The 24,029-nt window shown below is 42.2% G+C and overlaps 1 protein-coding gene across 1 annotated transcript in view; it reads right to left on the bottom strand.

Moving 5' to 3' along the window:
- Window positions 1-653: 653 nt before the first annotated feature.
- The window catches only part of PDILT (protein disulfide isomerase like, testis expressed), a 41,831-nt gene continuing 18,455 nt past the window's right edge, over window positions 654-24,029 (bottom strand). Inside the window, exons 3-11 of the mRNA XM_065920311.1 lie at window positions 22,670-22,803; window positions 21,083-21,220; window positions 16,086-16,196; window positions 15,879-16,004; window positions 10,630-10,827; window positions 7,090-7,210; window positions 4,863-5,041; window positions 1,689-1,778; window positions 654-884 (exon numbers count right to left, since the gene is read on the bottom strand). Of these exons, the coding sequence (XP_065776383.1) occupies window positions 654-884; window positions 1,689-1,778; window positions 4,863-5,041; window positions 7,090-7,210; window positions 10,630-10,827; window positions 15,879-16,004; window positions 16,086-16,196; window positions 21,083-21,220; window positions 22,670-22,803 (1,328 nt within the window). The remainder of the gene's footprint in view (window positions 885-1,688; window positions 1,779-4,862; window positions 5,042-7,089; window positions 7,211-10,629; window positions 10,828-15,878; window positions 16,005-16,085; window positions 16,197-21,082; window positions 21,221-22,669; window positions 22,804-24,029) is intronic.

Genomic DNA, 24,029 nt, shown 5'->3' on the forward strand with positions numbered 1-24,029 from the left:
TATGGTAATAAAAGGATAGAAGGGACTTGAGGGTTAGCCTAGCATATGGTTGCTTATGAGAATGGGTCATTTTGAGATGTGAAAAACTAAGGGGAGATTTTGGATCGAATCTCTTTCCTACTGTGCTCAGTGAAGCATAAAAAGATCATTCCACCTCTTTGAAAGCATCAGCCACCATCTCTGGGGATCCCAATGTGGTAGTGGTGATGGTGATATATGCACCACCTGTGGAGTGAGATTGCCCAGAATCATTTTTCAAGGGCTTCTTAGCCTTGTGATCCTGCCTGGTTGTTCAACTTCTCTTTGCCTCAGTTTCCTCATCTGAAAAATGGGGATGATGAAACCTAGCTCTCAGTGAGGCTATGAGAACTAAGCAAATGCCCAGCATGTTGTAAACATTCATTAAATGCTACTATTATGGCTTCCCTTGCAGCTCTATCTGAATTCGAGGCCAAACAGCCCTTCTAAGGCAATACCAAGCAGAAAAAAAGAGATAATGAGTGACACGGGGCCAAAGACATTCAGGGGCTTTTATTATTCAGCCTCCACCCACCTACCACAATGATATAGAATTTTATTTTGAATAAATCCACTCAGAAAATGATGCCAGGGTCTGGAAAATGGGCACCCTCTCTTCCTGGCTCTGGAGAGCCTTACAGTTCTTCCTTCACTCTTGGTTCCTTCCCCTGTGTTGGAGGTTCCTTTGGCTCAGCTGCCTTCTCCTCCTCAGCCTTTTCTTTCTGCTCAGCTGGCCCTTTGAGTTTGGTCACATTCCCCAACTCAGGCAAATTCTGTTCTGGTAGCTCTTTCTTCATAAAAGCTTCTTCCTTTTCCTCCGCTAATACCTCCTTTTCTGTCTCTTCACTTTCCTCAACAGAGAGTAGCTATATAAGAAAAGAAGAGTGGGAGGGAGAAAGGGTTGGAGGAGGGAAAATAGAGGCAAGAATTACGCAGCAATTGTCATTGTACTGCCAAACAACCTTTTGCTGCTCTAAGCCCAGAGATGCCATTGCCCCAGGCCTGGCTACTGAGATTCGTCCCAGGACATGTGCTAGGACTACTAAAGGCCTGGTGTTACTAATAATGCTTTCTTTGCAAGCTGTGAAGGTGTTAGCTGAGAGCTGTGGAGCAGTCACTGCCCCTCCGTGGGGAAGTGCCTGCTTGGGAATGAAGCAAACAGGAAAAGAGAGATGGGGAGACAGAAAATGACTCTGAGCTTCAGAATCCACCCACATTTGATGTTCTCCCAGTTATAGAGGATAAATTCCCATTGCTGCTTAAGCCAAACAGTGCTATAGTTTCTGACATTTGCAACTGAAAGGGTCCTAACTAATACAGATGACCCCTTCCAGCAGATGGCCTTACTGAGGCATGGGCAGAATTAGGAGGGAATGAAGATTGTAGAAAGATGCCAGGGCACAGGAGCCCATCAGGACCTGTGGTTAAGCTCTCGAGCATAGTGGACCTGGGGAAGCAGCCGAGGAGCTGTGTGAGACCTTGTCCTTCTGTGTTTCTCATTTCTGCCTTTCTAGCAGCATGTCCTTGAAATAAAGCCATCCAACCTGGATCCAGCCTCCATTATCTCCCATAAGATTATAGAACCCTTGGCACCCTCTTTCCTAATCTATTGAGCTCTTGATGGTTCTCTGTGGGACAGAATGGTCTAGGGTACTGATGTTTCACCTTACCTCATCTTCATCCTCAATCTGGATCTTGATTTGACTTTCCAGGAAATCAGAAAAGCCCTTCAGGGTATATTCACCATTATATGGTACATCCTACGAAGAAAATGGAGCAGAGTTGAAATGGGAGCCCCTTCCCGCAGGATACTCAGGGATTGCTCCACAGACAAATCCGGAGTCAAATTCTTAACAACCTGAGTGCAGTGAGCAAGTTCCTTAACTTCTCTGAGCTTTCATTGCCATAAGAATAATGAAATATCCTCCATCATAAGGCTGTGACGTAGTCGTTCAGAGCAAGAACTATGGGGCCACAGTGTTGGGGCTCAGACCCTGGCTTCATCACTTTGCAGTGTTGTCTGGAAGCTTAAACACTGTGACTCAGTTTCCTTAACTGTAACATGAAGTCCCTCTCTCAAAGTGTTGTTATATGGATTTAACAAGTTACTATGTGAAAAGGAGGCTTCCCTGGTGGCTCAGAGGTAAATCTGCCTGCAATGTAGGAGACCTGAGTTCTATTCCTGGACTGGGAAGAGCCCCTGGAGAAAAAAAAAATGGCAATCCACTCCAGTACTCTTGTTTGGGAAATCTCATGGACAGAGAAGCCTGGTGGGCTTACAGTCCATGGGGTCGCAAACAACATGCAAAAGGCACTTAAAATAATGCCTGACTCATAGGAGCACTATATATATCTATATGCTATTTTATTATTAAAGATTAAGAATATTTGTTTTACAAAGTGTCTGGCATATGTTCTTGCTCAGCTATCACTAGCTTCCTTTCCTTTTTCAGTCTTTAAGAAGATTAGGAAACTGCTTACTGCCCTCTGGCTGTCTAAACTCCTTTTCAGACAACTGAAGATCTGAACCAGTTCCATCCACCTTTCAATCTAGCCTCATTTTCCGTGTGCATCTTCTACACCAGGAAGATGACATCTCTTTCAAAGTTCTGTGGTGAGCCTTCTGCCTGCCCCCTTGTTTATATATGCTCCCTACTTATAATTCACACACTTCTGATTTAAATCCCTACCATTCTTTAAAGTGTCATATTTTCATGAAGACTTCCAGCCATATCTGCCCTCCCGAATCTGCCCTATTTAATGCCAATTGCATTTGGAGATGAGGCTATACCATTACTTTCAGTTCAGTTCAGTTCAGTCGCTCAGTCGTGTTCAACTCTTTGCAACTCCATGAACTGCAGCATACCAGGCCTCCCTGTCCATCACCAACTCCCGGAGTTTACCCAAACTCATGTCCATTGAGTCGGTGATGCCATCTAACCATCACATCCTCTGTCGTCCCCTTCTCCTCACGCCTTCAATCTTTCCCAGCATCAGGCTCTTTTCAAATGAGTCAGCTCTTCGCATCAGGTGACCAAAATATTGGCGTTTCAGCTTCAACATCAGTCCTTCCAATGAACACTCAGGACTGATTTCCTCCAGGATGGACTGGTTGGATCTCTTTGCAGTCCAAGGGACTCTCAAGAGTCTTCTCCAACACCACAGTTCAAAAGCATCAATTCTACACTCAGCTTTCTTTATAGTCCAACTCTCACACTCATACATGACCACAGGAAAAACCATAGCCTTGACTAGATGGATCTTTGTTGACAAAGTAATGTCTCTACTTTTTAATATGCTGTCTAGATTGGTCATAACTGTCCTTCCAAGAAGTAAGCTGTCTTTTAATTTCATGGCTGCAATCACCATCTGCAGTGATTTTGGAGCCCCCAAAAATAAAGTCAGCCATTGTTTACACTGTTTCCCCATCTATTTGCCATGAAGCGATGTCATGATCTTCGTTTTCTGAATGTTGAGCTTTAAGCCAACTTTTTCACTCTCCTCTTTCACTTTCATCAAGAGGCTCTTTAGTTCTTCTTCACTTTCTGCCATAAGGGTGGTGTCATCTGTATATCTGAGGTTATTGATATTTCTCCTGGTGATCTTGATTCCAGCTTGTGCTTCCTCCAGCCCAGCGTTTCTCATGATGTACTCTGCATATAAGTTAAATAATCAGGGTGACAATATGCAGCCTTGTTGTACTCCTTTTTCTATTTGGAACCAGTCTGTTGTTCCATGTCCAGTTCTAACTGTTGCTTCCTGACCTGCATACAGGTTTCTCAAGAAGCAAGTCAGGTGGTCAGGTATTCCCATCTCTTTAAGAATTTTCCACAGTTTATTGTGATCCACTCAGTCAAAGGTTTTGGCATAGTCAATAAAGCATAAATAGATGTTTTTCTGGAACTCTTTTGCTTTTATGATGATCCAGCTAATGCTGGCAATTTGATCTCTGGTTCCTCTGCCTTTTCTAAAACCAGCTTGAACATCTGGAAGTTCATAGTTAATGTATTGCTGAAGCCTGGCTTGGAGAATTTTGAGCATTACTTAGCTAGTGTGTGAGATGAGTGCAATTGTGCAGTAGTTTGAGCATTCTTTGGGATTGCCTTTCTTTGGGATTGGGATGAAAACGGATCTTTTCCAGTCCTGTGGCCACTGCTGAGTTTTCCAAACTTGCTGACATATTGAGTGCAGCACTTTCCCAGCATCATCTTTTAGGATTTGAAATAGCTCAGCTGGAATTCCATCACCGCCACTACCTTTGTTCACAGTGATACTTCCTAAGGCCCACTTGACTTCACATTCCATGACTTTACCCAACACTAATCATACTCTTCTTGGGATCAGAGACCTTGGCTTGTGATTCTTTGACGTTCTTCCCCACATACCAAAGTAGCATGAAGTATGTGTTCCATGAACACTGGTGATGTTCAATGGCTCTAAAACCAAAGTGTAAAGTACTTAATTGTCTCCATCATGCATTCTTCCTTCTTCTGGTACCACCCCACCCCCAATATTCACATGGTGACTCCTCCTGCCTTATTCCATATAGTCTGAGTCAAGCTCAGCTCTAATACCAGAGGGAACCATTTGACCTAGGCCTGACCATCAAAACACCCACATCCTCTTTGCCCCAATGATTGGGTTAGGAGGACCCAATGAGACTGAGTTGGGAATTTTCTGAAAGCTAGTGGAGATTATTCTCTAACTTGAATATGAAAAGTTAATAGGAGTTGGAGCTGAGAATGAAGTTGATTTGGTAAAAGGTCGAGAGGGAGACTGAGAGACACTGAGTCCTTGACAATAATATAACATTTCCAGGTAAGTGAATCCCAAGAGCCCCTCACTTTTTGAGAGTCAGTGGGGAAGAGTCTGAAGAAGGGGTACCGGTCCTGGTACGTCAGCTGAATATCATTTGCCGTGATGTCGATCTTGGCGATGGTGACTGTGGAGTGGTTTTGATACTTTCTGCCCAACTCTTCCAACACTGGGAATAGCACCATGCACTTCTGGGACCAGGGTGCATCTGGAAAAGAAGGGCCATCACTCAAGCTCACACTCATAAAGAGCCTGAAAGCCACACTCCCCCATAGACACCATCACTATGCTCCACTAATGGTCTGCTGCCCTGCAAATTGCACTCCCTGTCTCTTTTAAAGTATCTTAGGTTATCTTGGGCTTCCCTGGTAGCTCAGTTGGCAAAGAAACCGCCTGCAATGCAGGAAACCCCGGTTTGATTCCTGGGTTGGGAAGATCCCCTGGAGAAGGGATAGGCTACCCACGCCAGTATTCTTGGGCTTCCCTTGTGGCTCAGCTGGTAAAGAATCCACCTGCAATGTGGGAGACCAGGGTTCGATCCCTGGGTTGGGAAGATCCCCTGAAGAAGGGAATGGCTACCCACTCCAGTATGCTGGCCTGGAGAACGGGGTCACAAAGAGTCAGACACAACTGAGCAACTTTCACTTTCACTTACTTCACTTCGGTTATCTTACATTTCAGCTATAGTATCTGATCATCACTAAATAAACTAGAAAAAAAAAATAATAACCTAGTCTCCTTCCACTCAGACATTAACATGTTGGGACATTTTCTTCCATTCTCTAATTTCCCTTTAACATTTCCTTCCGTCCAGCTGAAGAGGAAAATCAAACCAAGAAAAAAATATTTGTGTTCTGCCAAAACGTATGTGTATTTGTGTATGTGAGAGAGAGCACAAGAGTTTTCCAACAGCAGTTAAGCTTACAGCTCAAGGTCACTTAGTGATTTAAGCAGAGGAAGTGGGATTCGCAGACGGGCTGCTTTGACTTGTGACCATTGTATGGCACCCCTGTCAGTCCCATGGAGGAGAGTGCACCCAGGAAGTGAAGACTTCCTGCAGACTATAAACACCTGGCTCTGTGGATGAATGTCCATTTCAATGAGAGTTTTAAAGGCCTGCATAATGTAACCTAATCCTTGTTGCACCCTCTAGGAAATGATGGCATCAGACCTGGATTTGAACTTTTTGTCTTGCAGCTTACTTGCTATGTGATCTGGGGTAAAGTAATTCATTTATCTGAGGCTAGGTTCTCTGATCTGTATCATGGGGAAATCCACTGTACCTTCCCAAGAGGCTTGGTTAGAGGAGGAATGAGAGCAGATGTATAAACAGCAAACTCATCAGTGCTCAATAAATATTAACTCCTCCTGTTAAGTAAAAGAGGGATCTGAAGTCCCTGCATTGACACCCTTCTCTGTGTCTCAGGATGAAAGAGAAGATCCCTTGACTTTGGCTTTCACATGCAAATCAGAAACAATGGAGGAAGAGCAACAGTCCTCTTGATTATGAAAATAATCAATATTATGATTATGATTATTATTAAAATAATCAATAAAATGATTATGGGAATAATTGTAACAGGAAAAATATGGCAATAGTACCTGCCTTTCATCGTGTGCTCACAAGATGCCAGACACTGTTCCAGGTCTTTTACATGCATGACGTGAGTCTTCATTTTGGTTGCTCCAACTCAGGTGTGTTAAATATGGGCTGTTTGATGTTATTTAACTTATACAGGTACAGTAGTTACCCATGTAGCCACTGGATTCAGGCTGACTAGGTTTCAATCCCTTACTTACTTAAGGTCACCCACTAGCTGCATAACTTTAGTAAAGTTTCACTTCCCTGGGACTCTGTTTACTCACCTGTAAGGTGAGAGCAATAAAGTAGCTACTTTCAAAAGTAAGGTGTGAGGATTGAGTGAGATCGCATAGAGACTGACGGTGCAGGCCTGGTGGATCTGGCATTCAATCAGCGTCAGATGTCAGTATTACTGTTGTTACAAATAGCCTTCAATTGTTACAAATAGGCTTCCATTATGTGAAAGGTATTCCACACACTTCAAGAATTTGATCTGGGGGGATCGTTGCTTTGTAGCTGATAGCATCTTGATCCAAACTATGGATGTCTGAAGACCATTCTTGGCATGATGTTTTGATAGGATTTGGAGATTTGGGTACCCAAGAATTCAGGAACCTACACTTGAAAAAGTAACATTGGAGCCAGTGCCTCGTGGCCCCTGCAGAGATACTCACAGAACATCACAAACACGTCCCTTTCCTTGTCAAACACCACAAAGTTGAAGTTCTTCCCAACAAGCTGCTTAACCGGCCCCTGGTCCCAGTAATTTGGAATTTCTTCACTGGATAGATGTTTCTAGGAAATAGATGAGACATTTTAACAGTCTCCAGGAAACGGGTTGGCAGTTGGGGTCCCCACCCTGGCTGGAAACAATAGAAAATTCTCTCTTTTTTTATAGCAGCCTTGGGAAAGCGTTTGAAATGCTAAGAAAGGTCATGAGCTAAATGTGCAACCTGGATTGTCCAGGGCACTGGAGTCAGAGGGCTGAGGAGGCAGCCGAGTCCCAAACCAGGGTGGATTCCAGAATTCCGAACACATGATTCTTAGAATTCTTAGATGAGAGTGGATTTCACATCATTAACATTTAAACTAGTCTATGTCCCTTCTCCCAAAAATATAGCTGTCCTCAATTATCCCAAGAATCAAACTAAGATCATTTATGTCACCTATAAAATATATATTATACTTTGCATCCTGCCCCCTTCTCCATGCTCATCATTCTTCCCTTGCTTTCTTCACTGGTCTACACTGGTCTATTCACACTGGTCTATTCACTCAAAGGGCTAGCCTTCTTCCCACTCTCTTATTCCCATGCTCCTTCTCTACCAGAATTATCCCTAACTCAGATTTGTCTTTCAGAATGGCGTCAAGGAAGGTTTCCCTGACTCTCCCCCAGGCTAGGTCACAGCCCTGCTTTCATAAATTCTCAAAATACTTGGTACTTTTCCTGTATCACTTATTTACCATTTATATTTATTTTATGGTTATGTGATTAATGTGTCCCTATCTCAGTGGATGGAATGTCACAAAGGACTTTTCTTCCCTTATCACTGAGTACCTCTGAGTACTGGTACATCATGAGACCTCAGTCAATATTGTGAACAAATGAAAAAGCGAACTCAGTTCTTGCTTCTCTTTGAAGGAGGCGATGAAAAATCCCAGAACATATATTTTTCTTTGCCACCATTGTTTTCTGAATAGCTCTTGAATTCACACCTTTCTGTCTGCACTGCTACTGGTGTGGCCAGGTAGCTTTCATCTCTCCTCTAGGTCACTGTTATTACAGTGTCCTCTCTTTATCCCCTCCTAATCCTCTTCACACCTTTGTTCTCCTAAAAGCAGGTTCTACTTTCACCAGGCAAATGTGGCTTCCCGTTGCTCTTAGAATACCAAATCCTTAATATGCTTACAAGTCCTTCCTGTGTGGTCTTTGCCCAACTCACCAGCCTTGTCACCTATAGTAACTTCCCTCATCCCTACCCCCACCTCTGGAAAGGATCTGAAGACTCCTTGTGAGGGAGCATAAAAAGAATGGAGACTGGATGTGCTTCCCTCATCCCTACCCCCACCTCTGGAAAGGATCTGAAGATTCTTTGTGAGGGAGCATAAAAGAATGGGGACTGGATGTGAGGGATAGGAAATAGAGAGAATGATGGAGAATTAGCAATGGGTCAGATCAGGTTCATGACATCTTATAGGTCAGATGAAAGATGCTCCTCTTTGTTCCAAGAACACAAGAGGATGTGCTGGTCCTTGAGAGGAAGACAAACACCTCCTGAGATATAATCAGCATGAGAAAAAGAGGACAGGCAGAGCTCCAAGTAGATCTGCGGATGTGGTGATAGAAAATGAGGGGCCCCTGTCTGAAAACTTCTATTTTCTTAATGATATACTAGAACTCTCAGCTCAGACTGAAAGTAAGAATGAGGTTGAGGAGAAATAGACTCCAAGAGTAAGAGAATGAACACATTAAGTGAAATTTCTATAAATGTCAGAACATTTCTAAGAGCCCACAGGAGGTTTGGTTTGTGACTCCATGAAGCCAGCCTGCCTCAGGGTGATGTTCTTTTTCTCCAGGATTGGCCTGCAAACAGGAGGAGAGTTAAGTGGGTTCAACTGGGGTTGTGATTTTGCCTGGGCAATGCTACATGATGTAGAGGAGGTAGAAGGTGGAAGGGATGGAGGAGTTAAGGGAATCATCATCAGAGCGATGGACATGGAATCCAAGTTAACAAAGGAGGGCACTAAAGAGATTATGAAATGAGATCAGGAGACTGGAACCACGAAAAGGGTAAGGGGTTGTAGCCATGTGGCTACTAGCGATGGGGACCGAGAAGACAGGAAGGGTGAAATCAGGCTTTCCGAGGGGCTGCCATCTCTAGAGTATGGCCATAAGAGCAGGTGGCTGAGAGGGTATGGACACACCAAAACTGGAGAAGAGATGAGGGTTTCGGATATTGACAGCTCTGTAAATGAAGACAGAATAGGGGTGGAGGGCATGCCTGCATCCTCAGAAAGTGAAAAGGAAGTGATCAGAACAGCCACGGGAGGCAGGAGCTGGTGGTCTAAAATCCAAAGGCATGGAATCTAAAGAATTTGGAGTTTTTAAAGACAGAAAGAGGAGAAATGGTTTAGAAGAGGCATGGAGGACACCAGTCTTACCAACTGATGTGTGACAATGCTGTACATAAAAGAAAAGTCAGCTTTCATTTGAGAAGGCTACAGAGGAAGCAGTGTTTGTGGGGGATGGACAGAAGTAGAGGGAGCCCTCCAAAATACGGTGATCATATGTTCCTGTTTGCCTGGAGTGTCCCAATTTATTCCTGCCATTTAGAATACTTCCAAAGAATGCTCCCGTTACTCTCAAAAGTGTCCACATTTGGGAAAATAAATAATATGATCACCTAACTCAGCAGGAAGTAACTCAGAAGGGTGGTTGAGGATATAGCAAGAGCTAAATAAATAGCAGGTGGTTATGTAATGGGGCAACACAGTGTTTGTAGGCCTCTTTTTGAAGCCTCTCCTCCTTAGTCCCTGAAGTTCTTTGAGGTTAAGTCCTGATTGCTCCATATATGCCACCCCATCTTCTCCCCCAAGCAAGCATCCACCCTGTGCCCAAGTAAATCTTTCACTTTAGAGTCTGAAAGAAGAATAAGAACCTACTTTGAGAGGATGCCAGGCTGGGAGTGCTTATTTCAACTGGAGATTCCTATAGAGAAAATGTCTTAATTTTAAGAACAACAAATTCATGGTGGAATTATAAGGTCAGGACACATTAAAATTTAAATAGATTTGAGATGGGGAGACGCAAGTATTTCATCACAAGAACCATAAGACTGACCCTTCCATTCAGATGACCAAAGCCAGCAGACTGACAGAAAAAGGATTATTTTGAGGACCTCCCTGGTGGCACAGTGGATAAGAATCTGCCTGCCAATGCAGGGGACATGGGTTCGATCACTGGTCAAGGAAGATTCCACGTGCTTCAGGGCAACTAAGGTTGTGCACCACAACTACTGAAGCCAAGCTTGCCTAAGAACCTATATTGGGAAATAAGAGAAGCCAACACAATGAGAAGTCTGAGCATCACAATGAAGAGTCGGCACCGCTCCCTGCCAACTAGAGAAAGCCTAAGCGAAGCAATGAAGACCCAGCATAATCAAAAAAGAATTATTTTGAGGTTCTGAATAAATGTTATCCAAGGACAGGCTTACCTTAGCCTTTCTACTCAGGAAGCTCTGGCCGAAATGCTGGAGGTTTTCGTAGGTTATTTCCTCGAAAGGCATTTTGTACCTTGCGTCGGAGCTTAAATTTAGGATTTGGATACATGGGACATCGACATCTGAGATCTGGAAGTATTTGAAGACCCGTCTATTTCTGGGCACATCTGTATCCACAAGGATGAAAAGTATCTGCCAAATCAAATGAAACCCATGTCTGTCTGGACTGGAGGTATGAAAAGGGTGAGGGGGAGAAACTGTGGGGGGCTATGGGAGGGCACTTGTAATAGTAGTAGTTTGAGTTGAGTTGCTCAGTCATGTCCGACTCTTTGTAACCCCATGGACTATAGCCCATCAGGTTCCTCTGTCCATGGAATTCTCCAGGCAAGAATACTGGAGTGGGTAGCCATTCCCTCTCCAGGGGATCTTCCTAACCCAGAGACAGAATCCGAGTCCCCTGCATTGCAGGCAGATTCTTGACTGTCTGGGCCACCAGGGAAGCCTGGCAAGGCACTTAATGAAATGCAGAGAGCAGTGTCTATGGAGCACCTCTGTAAAGGCTCCTTTCCATCAGGTGCAGTCCTGAACACCTCTGCATAGACAGGCATGAGCTGTCATCCTGGTTTCACCATCCTTGTGCAAGACAGCATTCATACAACTGCAGGAAGTCAGGAGGTCCTGAGCTTTCATCTCAATTCCTTGGGCAAAACAGTAACTTCCCCTCTATGTGCTACAGTTTTTCTAATCTGTAAAGTGATCATCATAATAGTACCCGCACTAGGGTTGTTGTGAGAATGAAATAAAACACTGTATATAAAAGGCTTAGTTCAGTGACTGGGAGGTAGAAATTGCTCAGTACATGTCAACTCATTATTATTCTAAACTATTCTTCCATCTAGGAAACTCATAACTCATTCAACCATGCATTCTACACCTATTTGTGAAGTGGCTACTAGGAATTTTACTAAGTACTGGGGGTACAAGGTAGACAAAACTCATGCCTTCATGGAGCTCATGTTCTAGTGGAGAAGACAGGCAAGAGATGAGTAAAGAAATTAATCAATTAGATAGCAGTGAGTGAGTGCCAACTGGATAATGAGACAGGGCACGGTGAGAGAGTGACTCACAGATAGGGTGACATAGGGCTCAATATTTTTTAAGAAGGTCAGGAAGCGTATCTGAGGGGGGGACATCTGAGCTTGAATCTGAGTGATGAGTAACTAGTCAGGAGAGCACTTATTTAAGTGGTGAAAACTGTCACTGAAAAGGCCTGGGTGGGGGGATGGGGAATTCTTAGAGTGTTCTAGAACAGATAGACAGCCCAGTGTGGCTACAGCACCATGAGGGAGAAAGCCATGGGAGACGGTGAAAGATGAGGTCAGATCTACAGTGAGGAGCCAGGGATTGATATGAAAGAGATGAGAAGTTGCTGAGGATAATAAGCCAGAGTGTGATATGGTGATAATTTTAAAAGACCACTCTGGTTGTAGATAAGAAGAAAGTGTGGAAGAAGGAGACCATTTAGAGGCTCTTGAAGACCCTGAATTTGGACATTCTCAGGTCATTCATGATTCAAAATATTAAGAGTCCTACTGTGTGTCAGACAGTCTTCCAGGTGCTGGGGAGAGAGTGAAAAACAAAGTGGACATATTAAAACCATGTATATTTTCAATAGACATTTGTTAGAGGAGAACAAGATAAGGGGCATGACCTGTTGGAATAATATGTATGCAACCGCATCTCTTTGCCTCTAAAATGGAGCACAATCAATGAATGACATTCAGCAAGCTTGCTAAATGGGATAAAGGCAATCAACAACCTCAATCTTTTGATACATGCCAAAATAAATTCCATCTAGATTAAAGAGATAAATGAAAAAATTAATCTAGAAAAATTATGGTTAAGCAATTATGCTTCCCTGGTAGCTCAGTGGTAAAGAATCCACCTGATGATTCAGGAGATGTGCATTCAATCCCTGGGTCAGGAAGATTCCACTGAAGAAGAAAATGGCAACCTACTTCAGTATTCTTGCTGGGAGAGCTCATGGACAGAAAAGCCTGGGGGGCTACAGTCCATGGGGTCAAAAGAGAGTCGGCCATGACTTAGCGACTTGTTGTTGTACACTAGCTCAGTCATGCACAACTCTTTGCCACCCCATGAACTGCAGCACACCAGACTTTCCTGTCCTTTACCATCTCCTGGAGTTTGCTCAAACTTATATCCATTTAACCAGTCATGTCATTGAACCATCTCATCCTCTGTCATTGCCTTCTCCTCCTGCCTTCAATCTTTCCCAGCATCAGGGTCTTTTCAATGAGTCTATGAATCAGCTCTTCACATCAGGTGGCCAGAGTATTGGAGCTTCAGCTTCAGCATCAGTCCTTCCAATGAATATTTAGGGTTGAGTTCCTTTAGAAATGACTGGTTTGATCTCCTTGCTGTTCAAGGGCCTCTCAAGAGTCTTCTCCAACACCACAGGTCAAAAGTATCAATTCATCGGTGCTCAGCCTTTTTTATTGTCCAGCTCTCACATCCATACATGACTACAGGAAAAACCATAGCTTTGACTTTATGGACTGTTGTCAGCAAAGTGATGTCTCTACTTTTTTAATACACTGTCTAGGTCTGTCATTGCTTTTTTTCCAAGGAGCAAGCGTCTTTTAGTTTCATGGCTGCAGTTACTATCCACAGTGATTTTGGAGCCCAGAAAATAAAGTCTGTCACTGTTTCCATTGTTTACCCATCTGTTTGCCAAGAAGTGATGGGACCAGATGCCATGATCTTAGTTTTCTGAATGTTGAGTTGTAAGCTAGCTTTTCCACTCTCCTCTTTCACCTTCATCAAGAGGCTCTTTATTTCCTCTTCACTTTCTTCCATAAGGGTGGTGTCATCTGTGTATCTGAGGTTGTTGATATTTATCCTGGCAATCTTGATTCTGGCTTGTGCTTCATCTAGCCTGGCATTTCTCATGATGCGCTCTCTCTGCATATAAGTTAAATAATCAGGGTGACAATATATAGCCTTAACGCACTCCTTTCCCAATTTTGAACTAGTCAGTTGTTCCATGTACAGTTCTAACTGTTGCTCCTTGACCTACGTACAAGTATCTCACGAGGTAGGTCAGGTGGTCTGGTATTTCCATCTTTTTAAGAATTTTCCACTGATTGTTGAGATCTACACAGTCAAGAGCTTTAGCACAGTTAATTAAACAGGAATAGATGTTTTTCTGGAACTCTCTTGCTTTTTCTATGATCCAGAGGATGTTGGCAGTTTGATCTCTGGTAAATCTGCCTTTTCTAAATCCAGTTTGAACATCTGGAAGTTCTCAGTTCACCTATTGTTGAAGCCTACCTTGAAGGATTTTGAGCATTACTTTGCTAGTATGAGAAACGAGTGCCATTATGCAACAGCTTCAACATTCTTTGGTATTGTCCTTCTTTGGGATTGGAATGAAAACTGACCTTTTCTAGTCCTGTGGCCACTGCTGAGTTTTCCAAATTTGCTGGCATGTTGAGTGCAGCACTTTCCCAGCATCATCTTTTAGGATTTGAAATAGCTCAACTGGAATTCCATCACCTCCTCTAGCTTTGTTCGCAGTGATGCTTCCTAAGGCCCACTTAACTTCACGCTCCAGAATGTCTGGCTCTAGGTGAGTGATCACACCATCATGGTTATCTGGGTCATTAAAATCTTTTTTGCTTAGATCTTGTGTATTCTTGCCATTTCTTCTTGCTGTCTTCTGCTTCTGTTAGGTCCATATCATTTCTGTCCTTTATTGTGTCTATCTTTGCAGGAAATGTTCCTTTGGTATCTATAGTTTTCTTGAAGAGATCTCTTGTCTTTCCCATTCTATTGTTTTCTTCTATTTCTTTCTTTTTTTTTTTTTTTTTTTGCATTATTCACTTAAGAAAGCTTTCTTCTCTCTCCTTGCTATTCTCTGAAACTCTGCAATCAGATGGGTATGTTTTCTTTTTCTGCTTTGTCGTTCACTTCTCTTAGTGGCTAAGCAACAACAAATTGACTATTATAACAAAAATAGTGGGAAAGCAATCATTGTAATCAATTTAATTACATAAAAAATCTAAGTTAAAATTGAATACACCAGGAATGTACTGCTTCTCAGGTTGTGCTAGGGATAAAGAACTCACCTGCCAATGCAGGAGACATAAGATGGGCAGGTTGGATCCCTGGGTTGGAAAGATTCCCTGGAAAAGGAACTGGAAAGCCACTCCAGTATTCTTGCCTGTGAAATCCCATGGACAGAGGAGCCTGGAGGGCTGCAGTCCATGGGTCACAATGAGTAGGACACGACTAAGCACATGTGTATGTGTGCATGCATACACACACACACACACACACACACACACACACACACCGAGGAATGTATTTACAACAGATGTTTCTGTAATTAGAACAACTTTCCTGGAGAATAATGAGGTGGGGTGTAGCATGGACTTTAAATACGTGCGTGCATAGTGGCTTTATTATGTGTTCATTTGAGTCTTCAAAGTTTTTAATTGTTTTGTTTAAATTTCAGAATAATTTTCTTACCTTACTTCTTTATAAAAATAAAGAGAAAAAGGAAGTAAATAGCCTCCATAATCCAGATGGTGGTAACTACATAAATATGGATATAATACTTAGGAAACACTGATGTGTTTCTAATGATAATAAAAGTAAGCACTGTTTATTGTACATTGGCTCACTGCTTTACATAAAACACTTCTAATTCTTGCTCTAATTCCCCGTTTTTCACTGAAAGTGACTGAGCCTGAGAGATTAAACTCATCTAAGACAAAATCACTTGTAAGAGGATGAGAATTTGCACTGTTGATGCTGAAGCCTGTTGATGCTGAGTCCTAGAACCCCAGCAACTGCTGTCTGTACTGTTTCACATCTTCAGGCTTTTCACAGTCCCTGACCTCAGGTCTTGCCTTCCCCTCTCCTCCAGGCCAAATTCTAGCCGCAGTGCAGTCACCCACTCTTAGCAGAACCTGGTTCATCAAAGAAGCAGCTGAAACAATCGTGTTACCATAGTAGACTTCTTAAGAAAAAGCAAAGCTTTGGTGAGAAAGAGACACAGGGCAAGAAGAAGACTGCAAATCAAGAGAGTGGTTTGCAAACGAATATGCCAATTCTTTAGATTCATTTACAATCAGCAAAGCAGATGGATGGCATCAGGGTCTACAGGACTTTGATTCCTATCCAAAGAACCCTAAAAAGCAGTGGCAACTTCCACAAACCTTGTTTTGGAATATCTTCGATGCCAACTTGTAATGCTGCATTATCATACGAAATGACTCGGAGCTTTTGGAGACAAACAGCAACATGTGATTCAGGATGTTCAATTCGTAAATCAGATCCCTATTCTGAAATTAAAAAGAAAACAAGTCATTCTGTGCACACAGCTACCGCAGCTACCCTCCTCCTGAGACCCTTTGCTCACGGACCTCAGTGTTGTATTCAATGACAAAATCTGTGAGTTGTTCTTTTATGAGTTTATTGAGGATTTGTTTGTTGACATTGTCATTAATAAGCTCCTGGCGGTTCACAATTCTTCCCTTGGACAAAAGAAGAAAAACATTAGACGGCAGTAGCATCCATGACATAACCACTTAGTAAATGTAAATAGCACAATTTTCACCTTGGATAAAAGGAAAACACCATGGTAACAGGTATGACATATAATCTAACTTAATAAATATAGACGTCCGAGCAGACTAACCTGAGGGTGGAATATGGGTATGGGGAAGCCATGAAAATCTCTGGTCTACAGAGCAGGGAGTATAGATGACTGACAGCCCCATCTGCCTTGCTCTGAAATCTTGTCAATGTATTTGTGCTGATGCTGAGGAGTTTTTCACACACTGCTCCTAACCAATGAATTTTTCAAGGATACCAAGGCAAGCCCATTTCTGGGAGATGCAGGACTTTTCTTATGGAGGACTTTGATGAACTTTCTTAGGATTACACTGCAATCAGACTTCCATTTCACCTCCCTTCCTTCCAAGGATCAGATCTGCATCATGGTCTGATAAATTTCCCCAGCTCCCTCTCTGTTTTCCTTCACAGGCATTTCCCCTAATTTTTGCATGACTAATCTTGCTTGATGACTGCTTCTCAGAAGGACCTGGATTAACATAGGGAATTATATAAATTCTCTGTAGCACGGGATCAAAGTCTGTGGGGAAAAGAGAAAAAAGTAGCTATCTCCTTATTTCTCTCTACTCCATCTCCTTCTCTACATCTATACCAATTCCAACCTCTAGTCCATACATATTCCCTGGGTTCCTACAATAGTTTCCTAATAGTCTTCCAACTTATTCCCCTGCTTCCCTTCAATCTGTCCCCTACAGTTCAGCCAGAGTGATGTTGTTAAAATGCGACTCTTTCTCTTTTTTTCCCATTTATTTTTATTAGTTGGAGGCTAATTACTTTACAATATTGTAGTGGTTTTTGCCATACATTGACATGAATCAGCCATGGATTTACACATATTCCCCATCCCAATCCCACCGCCCACCTCCCTCCCCACCCCATCCCTCTGGGTCTTCCCAGTGCACCAGCCCTGAGCACTTGTCTCATGCATCCAACCTGGGCTGGTGATCTGTTTCACCCTTGATAGTATACTTGTTTCAATGCTGTTCTCTCAGAACATCCCACCCTCGCCTTCTCCCACAGAGTCCAAAAGTCTGTTCTGTACATCTGTGTCTCTTTTTCTGTTTTGCATATAGGGTTATCGTTACCATCTTTCTAAATTCCATCCAAAAGTCTACAAGCAATAAATGCTGGAAAGGGTGTGGAGAAAAGGGAACCCTCTTACACTATTGGTGGGAATGCAAACTAGTACAGCCACTATGGAAAGCAGTGTGGAGATTTCTTAAAAAACTGGAAATAGAACTGCCATAGGACCCAGCAATACCACTTCTGGGCATACACACCAAGGAAACCAGATCTGAAAGAGACACGTGCACCCCAGTGTTTATCGCAGCACTGTTTATAATAGCCAGGACATGGAAGCAACCTAGATGCCCATCAGCAGATGAATGGATAAGGAAGCTGTGGTACATATACATCATGGAATATTACTCAGCCGTTAAAAAGAATTCATTTGAATCAGTTCTAATGAGATGGATGAAACTGGAGCCCATTATACAGAGTGAAGTAAGCCAGAAAGATAAAGAACATTACAGCATACTAACACATATATATGGAATTTAGAAAGATGGTAACGATAACCCTATATGCGAAACAGAAAAAGAGACACAGAAGTACAGAACAGACTTTTGAACTCTGTGGGAGAAGGTGAGGGTGGGATGTTTCGAAAGAACAGCATGTATATTATCTAGGGTGAAACAGATCACCAGCCCAGGTGGGATGCATGAGACAAGTGCTCTGGCCTGGTGCACTAGGAAGACCCAGAGGAGTCGGGTGAAGAAGGAGGTGGGAGGGGGGATCGGGATGGGGAATACGTGTAACTCTACGGCTGATTCATGTCAATGTATGACAAAACCCACTGAAATGTTGTGAAGTGGTTAGCCTCCAACTAATAAAAAAAAAAAAAATTCCATATATATGTGTTAGTATACTCTATTGGTCTTTATCTTTCTGGCTTACAGAAGGAACATACCTCAACATATTAAAAGCTATATATGACAAACCCACAGCAAGCATTACCCTCAATGGTGAAAAGTTGAAAGCATTTCCCCTAAAATCAGGAACAAGGCAAGGGTGCCCACTCTCACCACTACTATTCAACATAGTTTTGGAAGTTTTGGCCACAGCAATCAGAGAAGAAAAAGAAGTAAAAGGAATCCAGATAGGAAAAGAAGAAGTGAAACTCTCCCTGTTTGCAGATGACATGATCCTCTACATAGAAAACCCTAAGGACTTTACCAGAAAATTACTAGAGCTAATCAATGAATACAGTAAAGTTGCAGGATATAAAATTAACATGACTTTTTCTTAAACATAAGCTCTGTTGTCCTCTAGATAAAGCCTACACTCCTGTCTGGTCATAATAGTAGTTTAATAATATTAATTAAACTTACAGAGAGCTCAAGTTGTACCAGCCACAGTTCTAAACATGTTGTATGTATTAACTCATTTAATCCTCATAACATCTCATTGAGCCATATACTATTATTTTGCCCATTTTATAGTTGAGAAAATTGAGGCACAGAGGAGTGAAGTGACTTGCCCAGGTTGTTAAGCTAGACGTGGAGCTAAGTAAGATGTGGAGCCAAAATTTCAGTTCAGGCAATCTGACTCTAGTGCCCATGTTCTTAACCATTAACATAGACCAAATCTCTCCTAAATGCAATGCCAAGTTTGCTGTTTTGTTTTTGATTTTGTGACTGAGTTTGTTCTGCAGAGGGCTTCCCTGGTAGCTCAGCTTGTAAAGAATCTACCTGCAATGCGGGAGACCTGGGTTTGATCCCTGGGTTGGGAAGATCCCCTGGAGAAGGGAACAGTCACCCACTCCAGTATTCTGGCCTGGAGAATTCCATGGACTGTGTAGTCCACGGGGTTGCAAAGAGTTGGACATGAGTGAGTGACTTTCACTTATTCTTCAGAATTTAACATTTTTTTTGTATGGTCCAAATTTATCAGTGGTTTCTTTTCGTATTTTCTAGGGTTTCTGTCATGCTTCATAAAGGGACTCTTCCCCTCCCTCCAAGGTTAGAAAGCAAATTCTCCTATGGCATTTCTAGTCTTTCAACTAGAAATTGTTTCATTGTTATATTTTTAAATTAGGGGTCAATATGAAATTTAATTTGGTGGCAGGAATGACATGGATTTAGCTTTAGCTTTCTTTTTTCAAATGGCTACCCAATTCTCTCAATGCTAGTCACTGAATAACGTAGTCTGCCTACTAGTCTAAAATATCATCTTCATTAAATACTAAATTTCAGTATGCATTTGGATCTACTTCTGGACTCTATGTTGGAAGAGTCTGGACTCTCCATTCAAAAACACAAATCAGGTTATTTTATTCTCTAGCTTGGAATCTTTCAGTGACTTCCATGGGCCTAAGTAAAACACAGTGGCTGACAGTCTTCCCTTTGAGAAGTCAACCAGCATCTGGATCATTTCATCTACTTCCTGTGTGGCCTTGAGCAAGTAACATAACCTCTCTGAGTCATGTCTTTAAGTTATATGGTTATTGTAAGGATTTAGTGTTGCGTAGGGAAGGAATAATGCATATTCCAGGAACCAAACTACAGAGTCTAAAGTGACACTTCAGTAGAATTTTCTGAGATGATGGATTTGCTCTGTAAATCAATGATATTAAATATAGTAGCCACTATCTACTAATAGCTAGTTTGATTGAAGAACTAAAATTTTAATGCTAAAGTAAATAGTCGCATGTGATTAGTGGTTGCTGCATTGAACAGCTCAGATCTAGATCCCAGAGAGGGAGAGGAGGAAAGTTTGTAATAGAGGTTAGACTGTGGAAGGCCTTGTGGGCCGCATCAAAGACTCATATTTATCCTAAAAATTATAGGAAGCTGTTAAAGGGCTTTCAATTAGAAGGAGAAAAATAACAATCAGATTTTAATTTTGAAAAGGTATCTTTTTAGAGGATGAGATAAAATGTGGTAGACCAGTTGAATGTATGTTGCACTAGGCTGTGGGATATGAATGGTCACTTGATCTATGATGGTAGCAGTAGAAAGAAGTGGACAGATTTATCGAATATTTTAAATTTAAAAATCAATGGGATTGGGGTGATGGATTGGTTAGGAGGGACGGAAAAGAGGGAGGTGTTAGAATGATGCCTAGGTGTTCTGATTTTGTTTACAGAGGAGTTGGGAGTGCTGGTGACATCTCACTATGAGATGATCACATTTCCCTAGGATTCATGATGTTGAACATTTGTATTGTGTTCATGTGCCATGTGTACGTCTTCTTTGATAAAAATGCCTATTTTTATTTATAACTGAGAAGATAATAAAAGAAATTTTTTTGAGCTTCACTTTTCTTCAATGACTGCTGGGTGGAATAAATGTTTATGCTATTCACAAAAAGAGAGAGAGAATACCAGAAGAGGATTTGGAAGGGAGATCATGACTTTAGGCTTGACCATGTTGAGACATCTGGTGATGGATTTAAAGGTCTGGAGATCAGAGAAGTCTGGCTGGAGATGGAGATTTGTAAATCATGGGTATATGGATTGATGGGGAAGCTTGAATGGACCAGAAGAAAATGCACGGCAGAAGACCAAGCCTTAATTAATGGCATTTACTGGTTAAGGAAAGGAGGAGCTCCCAATGGGAAATGGCTGGAAAGGTCAGAGAGACGACTAGAGACTGATTTCCCAGAAACCAACTGGTCAATGCCACTTAGTTCACAAGTGCAGAACCAGAATTTATACCCAAAGCCCATGCATGGTTCATTATTTTGAACTAGAGACCCCTCATTGGCAATAAAACTCAAGTCTTACCTTTTTGAACACTATAACACTGTCAAGGGTGACATGGTAACGCCCAACGGCATGTCTAATCGATATCGCTCCAAACGTTAGCTCTGGAAAGTCTTTGATCATATCATAGAACAACTCTGCTACTTCTTCCTCTAAGTCCTATTTGGGGAGAGATGTTTGATGAGGCTTAAACGGAAAGCAGAATGTCTGGCAATTTTAAGGACAGGGTGAAAATGGTGACTAACTCATCTCTTCACCTTTCCAAGTTCTGTGGTTTTGGTAGGCTACCTAAATCCACCTTCATAGATGTTTCATACCCAGAATACTTCTATGGCTACACTGCTGCTGCTGCTGCTGCGTCAACGTTAGTCGTGTCCGACTCTGTGCGACCCCATAGACAGCAGCCCACCAGGCTCCTCTGTCCCTGGGATTCTCCAGGCAAGAATACTGGAGTGGGTTGCCATTTCCTTTTCCAATCCATGAAAGTGAAAAGTGAACATGAAGTCGCTCAGTCATGTCCAACGCTTTGCGACCCCACAGACTGCAGCCTACCAGGCTCCTCCATCCATGGGATTCTCCAGGCAAGAGTACTGGAGTGGGTTGTCATTGCCTTCTCCTCTATGGCTATGACTAAGGCCAAAATAGGTGAATCCACAGAGATAAATAGAGAGAATTGATAAACTTGACCTTTTCCAAGTATGATGGTAAAGGCTGTACTAACACAGTTGTTGAGCCTTTTTATTAATAACATTTAGTCCTTAAATGGGCTTCCCTGGTGGCTCAGATGGTAAAGAATCTGCCTGCAAGGTGGGAGACCTGGTTTCAATCCCTGGGTGGGGAAGATCCCCTGGAGGAGGGTATGGCAACCTACTCCAATATTCTTGCCTGGAGAAACCCCATGGACAGAGGAGCCTGGCAGATTATAGTCAGTGGGGTTGCAAAGAGTTGGACACAACTGAGCGACTAAGCATACATGCACACAGAGTCCTTAATTGCCTTCAGAAGAAGCCATTGATTTAATCACGTGTAGTAGCAAATAGGAACTTCGTATTAAGATATGACTGTAGTTTCAGCCTTCATTCTTTAGCTTGAAAGAAAATTGCGGCCAAAAACAATGTCAAAATGTAATATGGAAGAGAAAAAAATACAAATTCTCCCCGTGTATAAATATAATCCCAAAGTTCTGATTTCTGCTCAGAAAAAGGGAGGAGTCATCAACGTTATAGGAAATGAGCAAAGATGTGTACGAAACTCATTCTCCAAAAGCAAGGGCAATTTGAAAATCATTTATTATTCGTTGATGTTCTAAGTGGACCTCAAAAAGATAAGTTATACTATCAAAACCAGTTCAAAATATATTAATCGCCTCTTCTCTCTTCCCATTACTGTCTGCCTTTGTAGTTAGCTCCTCCTGCCTTTCACTTGTTCAGCTTCCACTTTTTCTTTATTTTTTATCCTTCCAGTTTTCCCAGAAAACCACTCATTGAAAAAGGAAGAGTGGGCATGGAATTAACCTAAATGGAAGACCTCTCTTCACCCCACCCACCATTCCAGACGCAGGAATCCTTAGCAACTAAGAAGCCACCTCCCACCTCTTGAATGCAGTACCTGAAAGAAACCGATGATGACCAAGGGCCTGGAATTCACAAACTCTGCTATCTCATTGCTGTCAGAGAAAAGAAATGCTTTCTGGCTAATTTGTCTTCTCAACCAAACAACCAAGGCAGTAGATTCAACCACTCCTGGAGAGAGAGGTACAATTAAATGGATCCCACAGAAGTTTCCCCTTGAACTGAAGCAAGGCCTATCTTCTCCAAGTTAAGTGAGTAGAAACCGCTTGCCTTAGATTCCCACCCCTTGAAAGCCAAGGTCAATTCTTCCTCTCTTCCTCAACCTGACACCTAAGGATGTAAACTTTAATAACAACTAAACTTTACCGAACACTTACCAAGGACCAGGCACTGTGCTGAGCATTTTGCATGTATTAGGGTTACCATAGTAACCCTATGGGATACATATTGAGGTTTCAACTTGCTATTGGCCACCCCACTAGTGAACCTGGGAATCAAACCCAGGAGGAAGCATGTCCAGCCATGTTTTCTTATCCACCATTCAAAGTGAAAGGAAGATGGATTTATTTTTTAAAACATAAAAATTTTAAAGGTAAATAAAAAGGCCAGCTAGTTCTGCACCCTCAGGAAAATTCCATTATCTCCCTGTGTCTCCCTTTCCTTAGCTTAGACATGGATGTCCTCTAAGGTCATCGATCTTGACTTCCATTTCTCAGCTATCATATAGGAAATCCCAAGCACACAGAAAGCTTCTAAAATTGAGACACATCTACCGTATCTGGGAGACATAATAGTCTGCCAAAATGTACACAAGGCTACAAATGGACTGCGCTTGCTAGGATCATCAATGTTATATGATGGCAGGTAATTAAAATATTTTCTGTCAAAGACTGTTGTAGAATAGAATGGATCATTTAAAATGAATTTATGACCTAGAGCAATGTTAGTTGTGAGTAGCTTTGTATGACATAAAAAGGCCTTTATTCCTTCTCTCATGATTCACTCCCTCACTCATTCATTCATTTGATAAATATGCATTGGAGTGCCATGTTAGAGTGCTGTGTTTGGTCCTGGGAATAAAATGGTGAACAGAAATAAGACCTTGCCTCTGCTATGCAGCTCTCATTCTTGTCTTCTTGAGGAAGACAATTGTCAAATAACTGCATACAAAAGTATGTAATCACACCCAAAGTTAGCATTAAAAAGCAAAATTCTGTGGACCAGTAGAAAAGATACATGACCTACACTGTGAAGTTGAGGAGGAAATCCTGGAGGAAATCCCTTATGAGCTGAAAACTGAAGGATACATGGGAGTTAACAGAAAGCAGCTAAAGAAGGAAAGGCAGAGAAAACAGGCTGTGCAAAGGTCCTGTGGCAGGAGAAATTGCAGCCTGGGG

This window comes from Muntiacus reevesi, chromosome 2, assembly GCF_963930625.1.
Source record: "Muntiacus reevesi chromosome 2, mMunRee1.1, whole genome shotgun sequence".
NCBI classification, from domain to species: domain Eukaryota; kingdom Metazoa; phylum Chordata; class Mammalia; order Artiodactyla; family Cervidae; genus Muntiacus; species Muntiacus reevesi.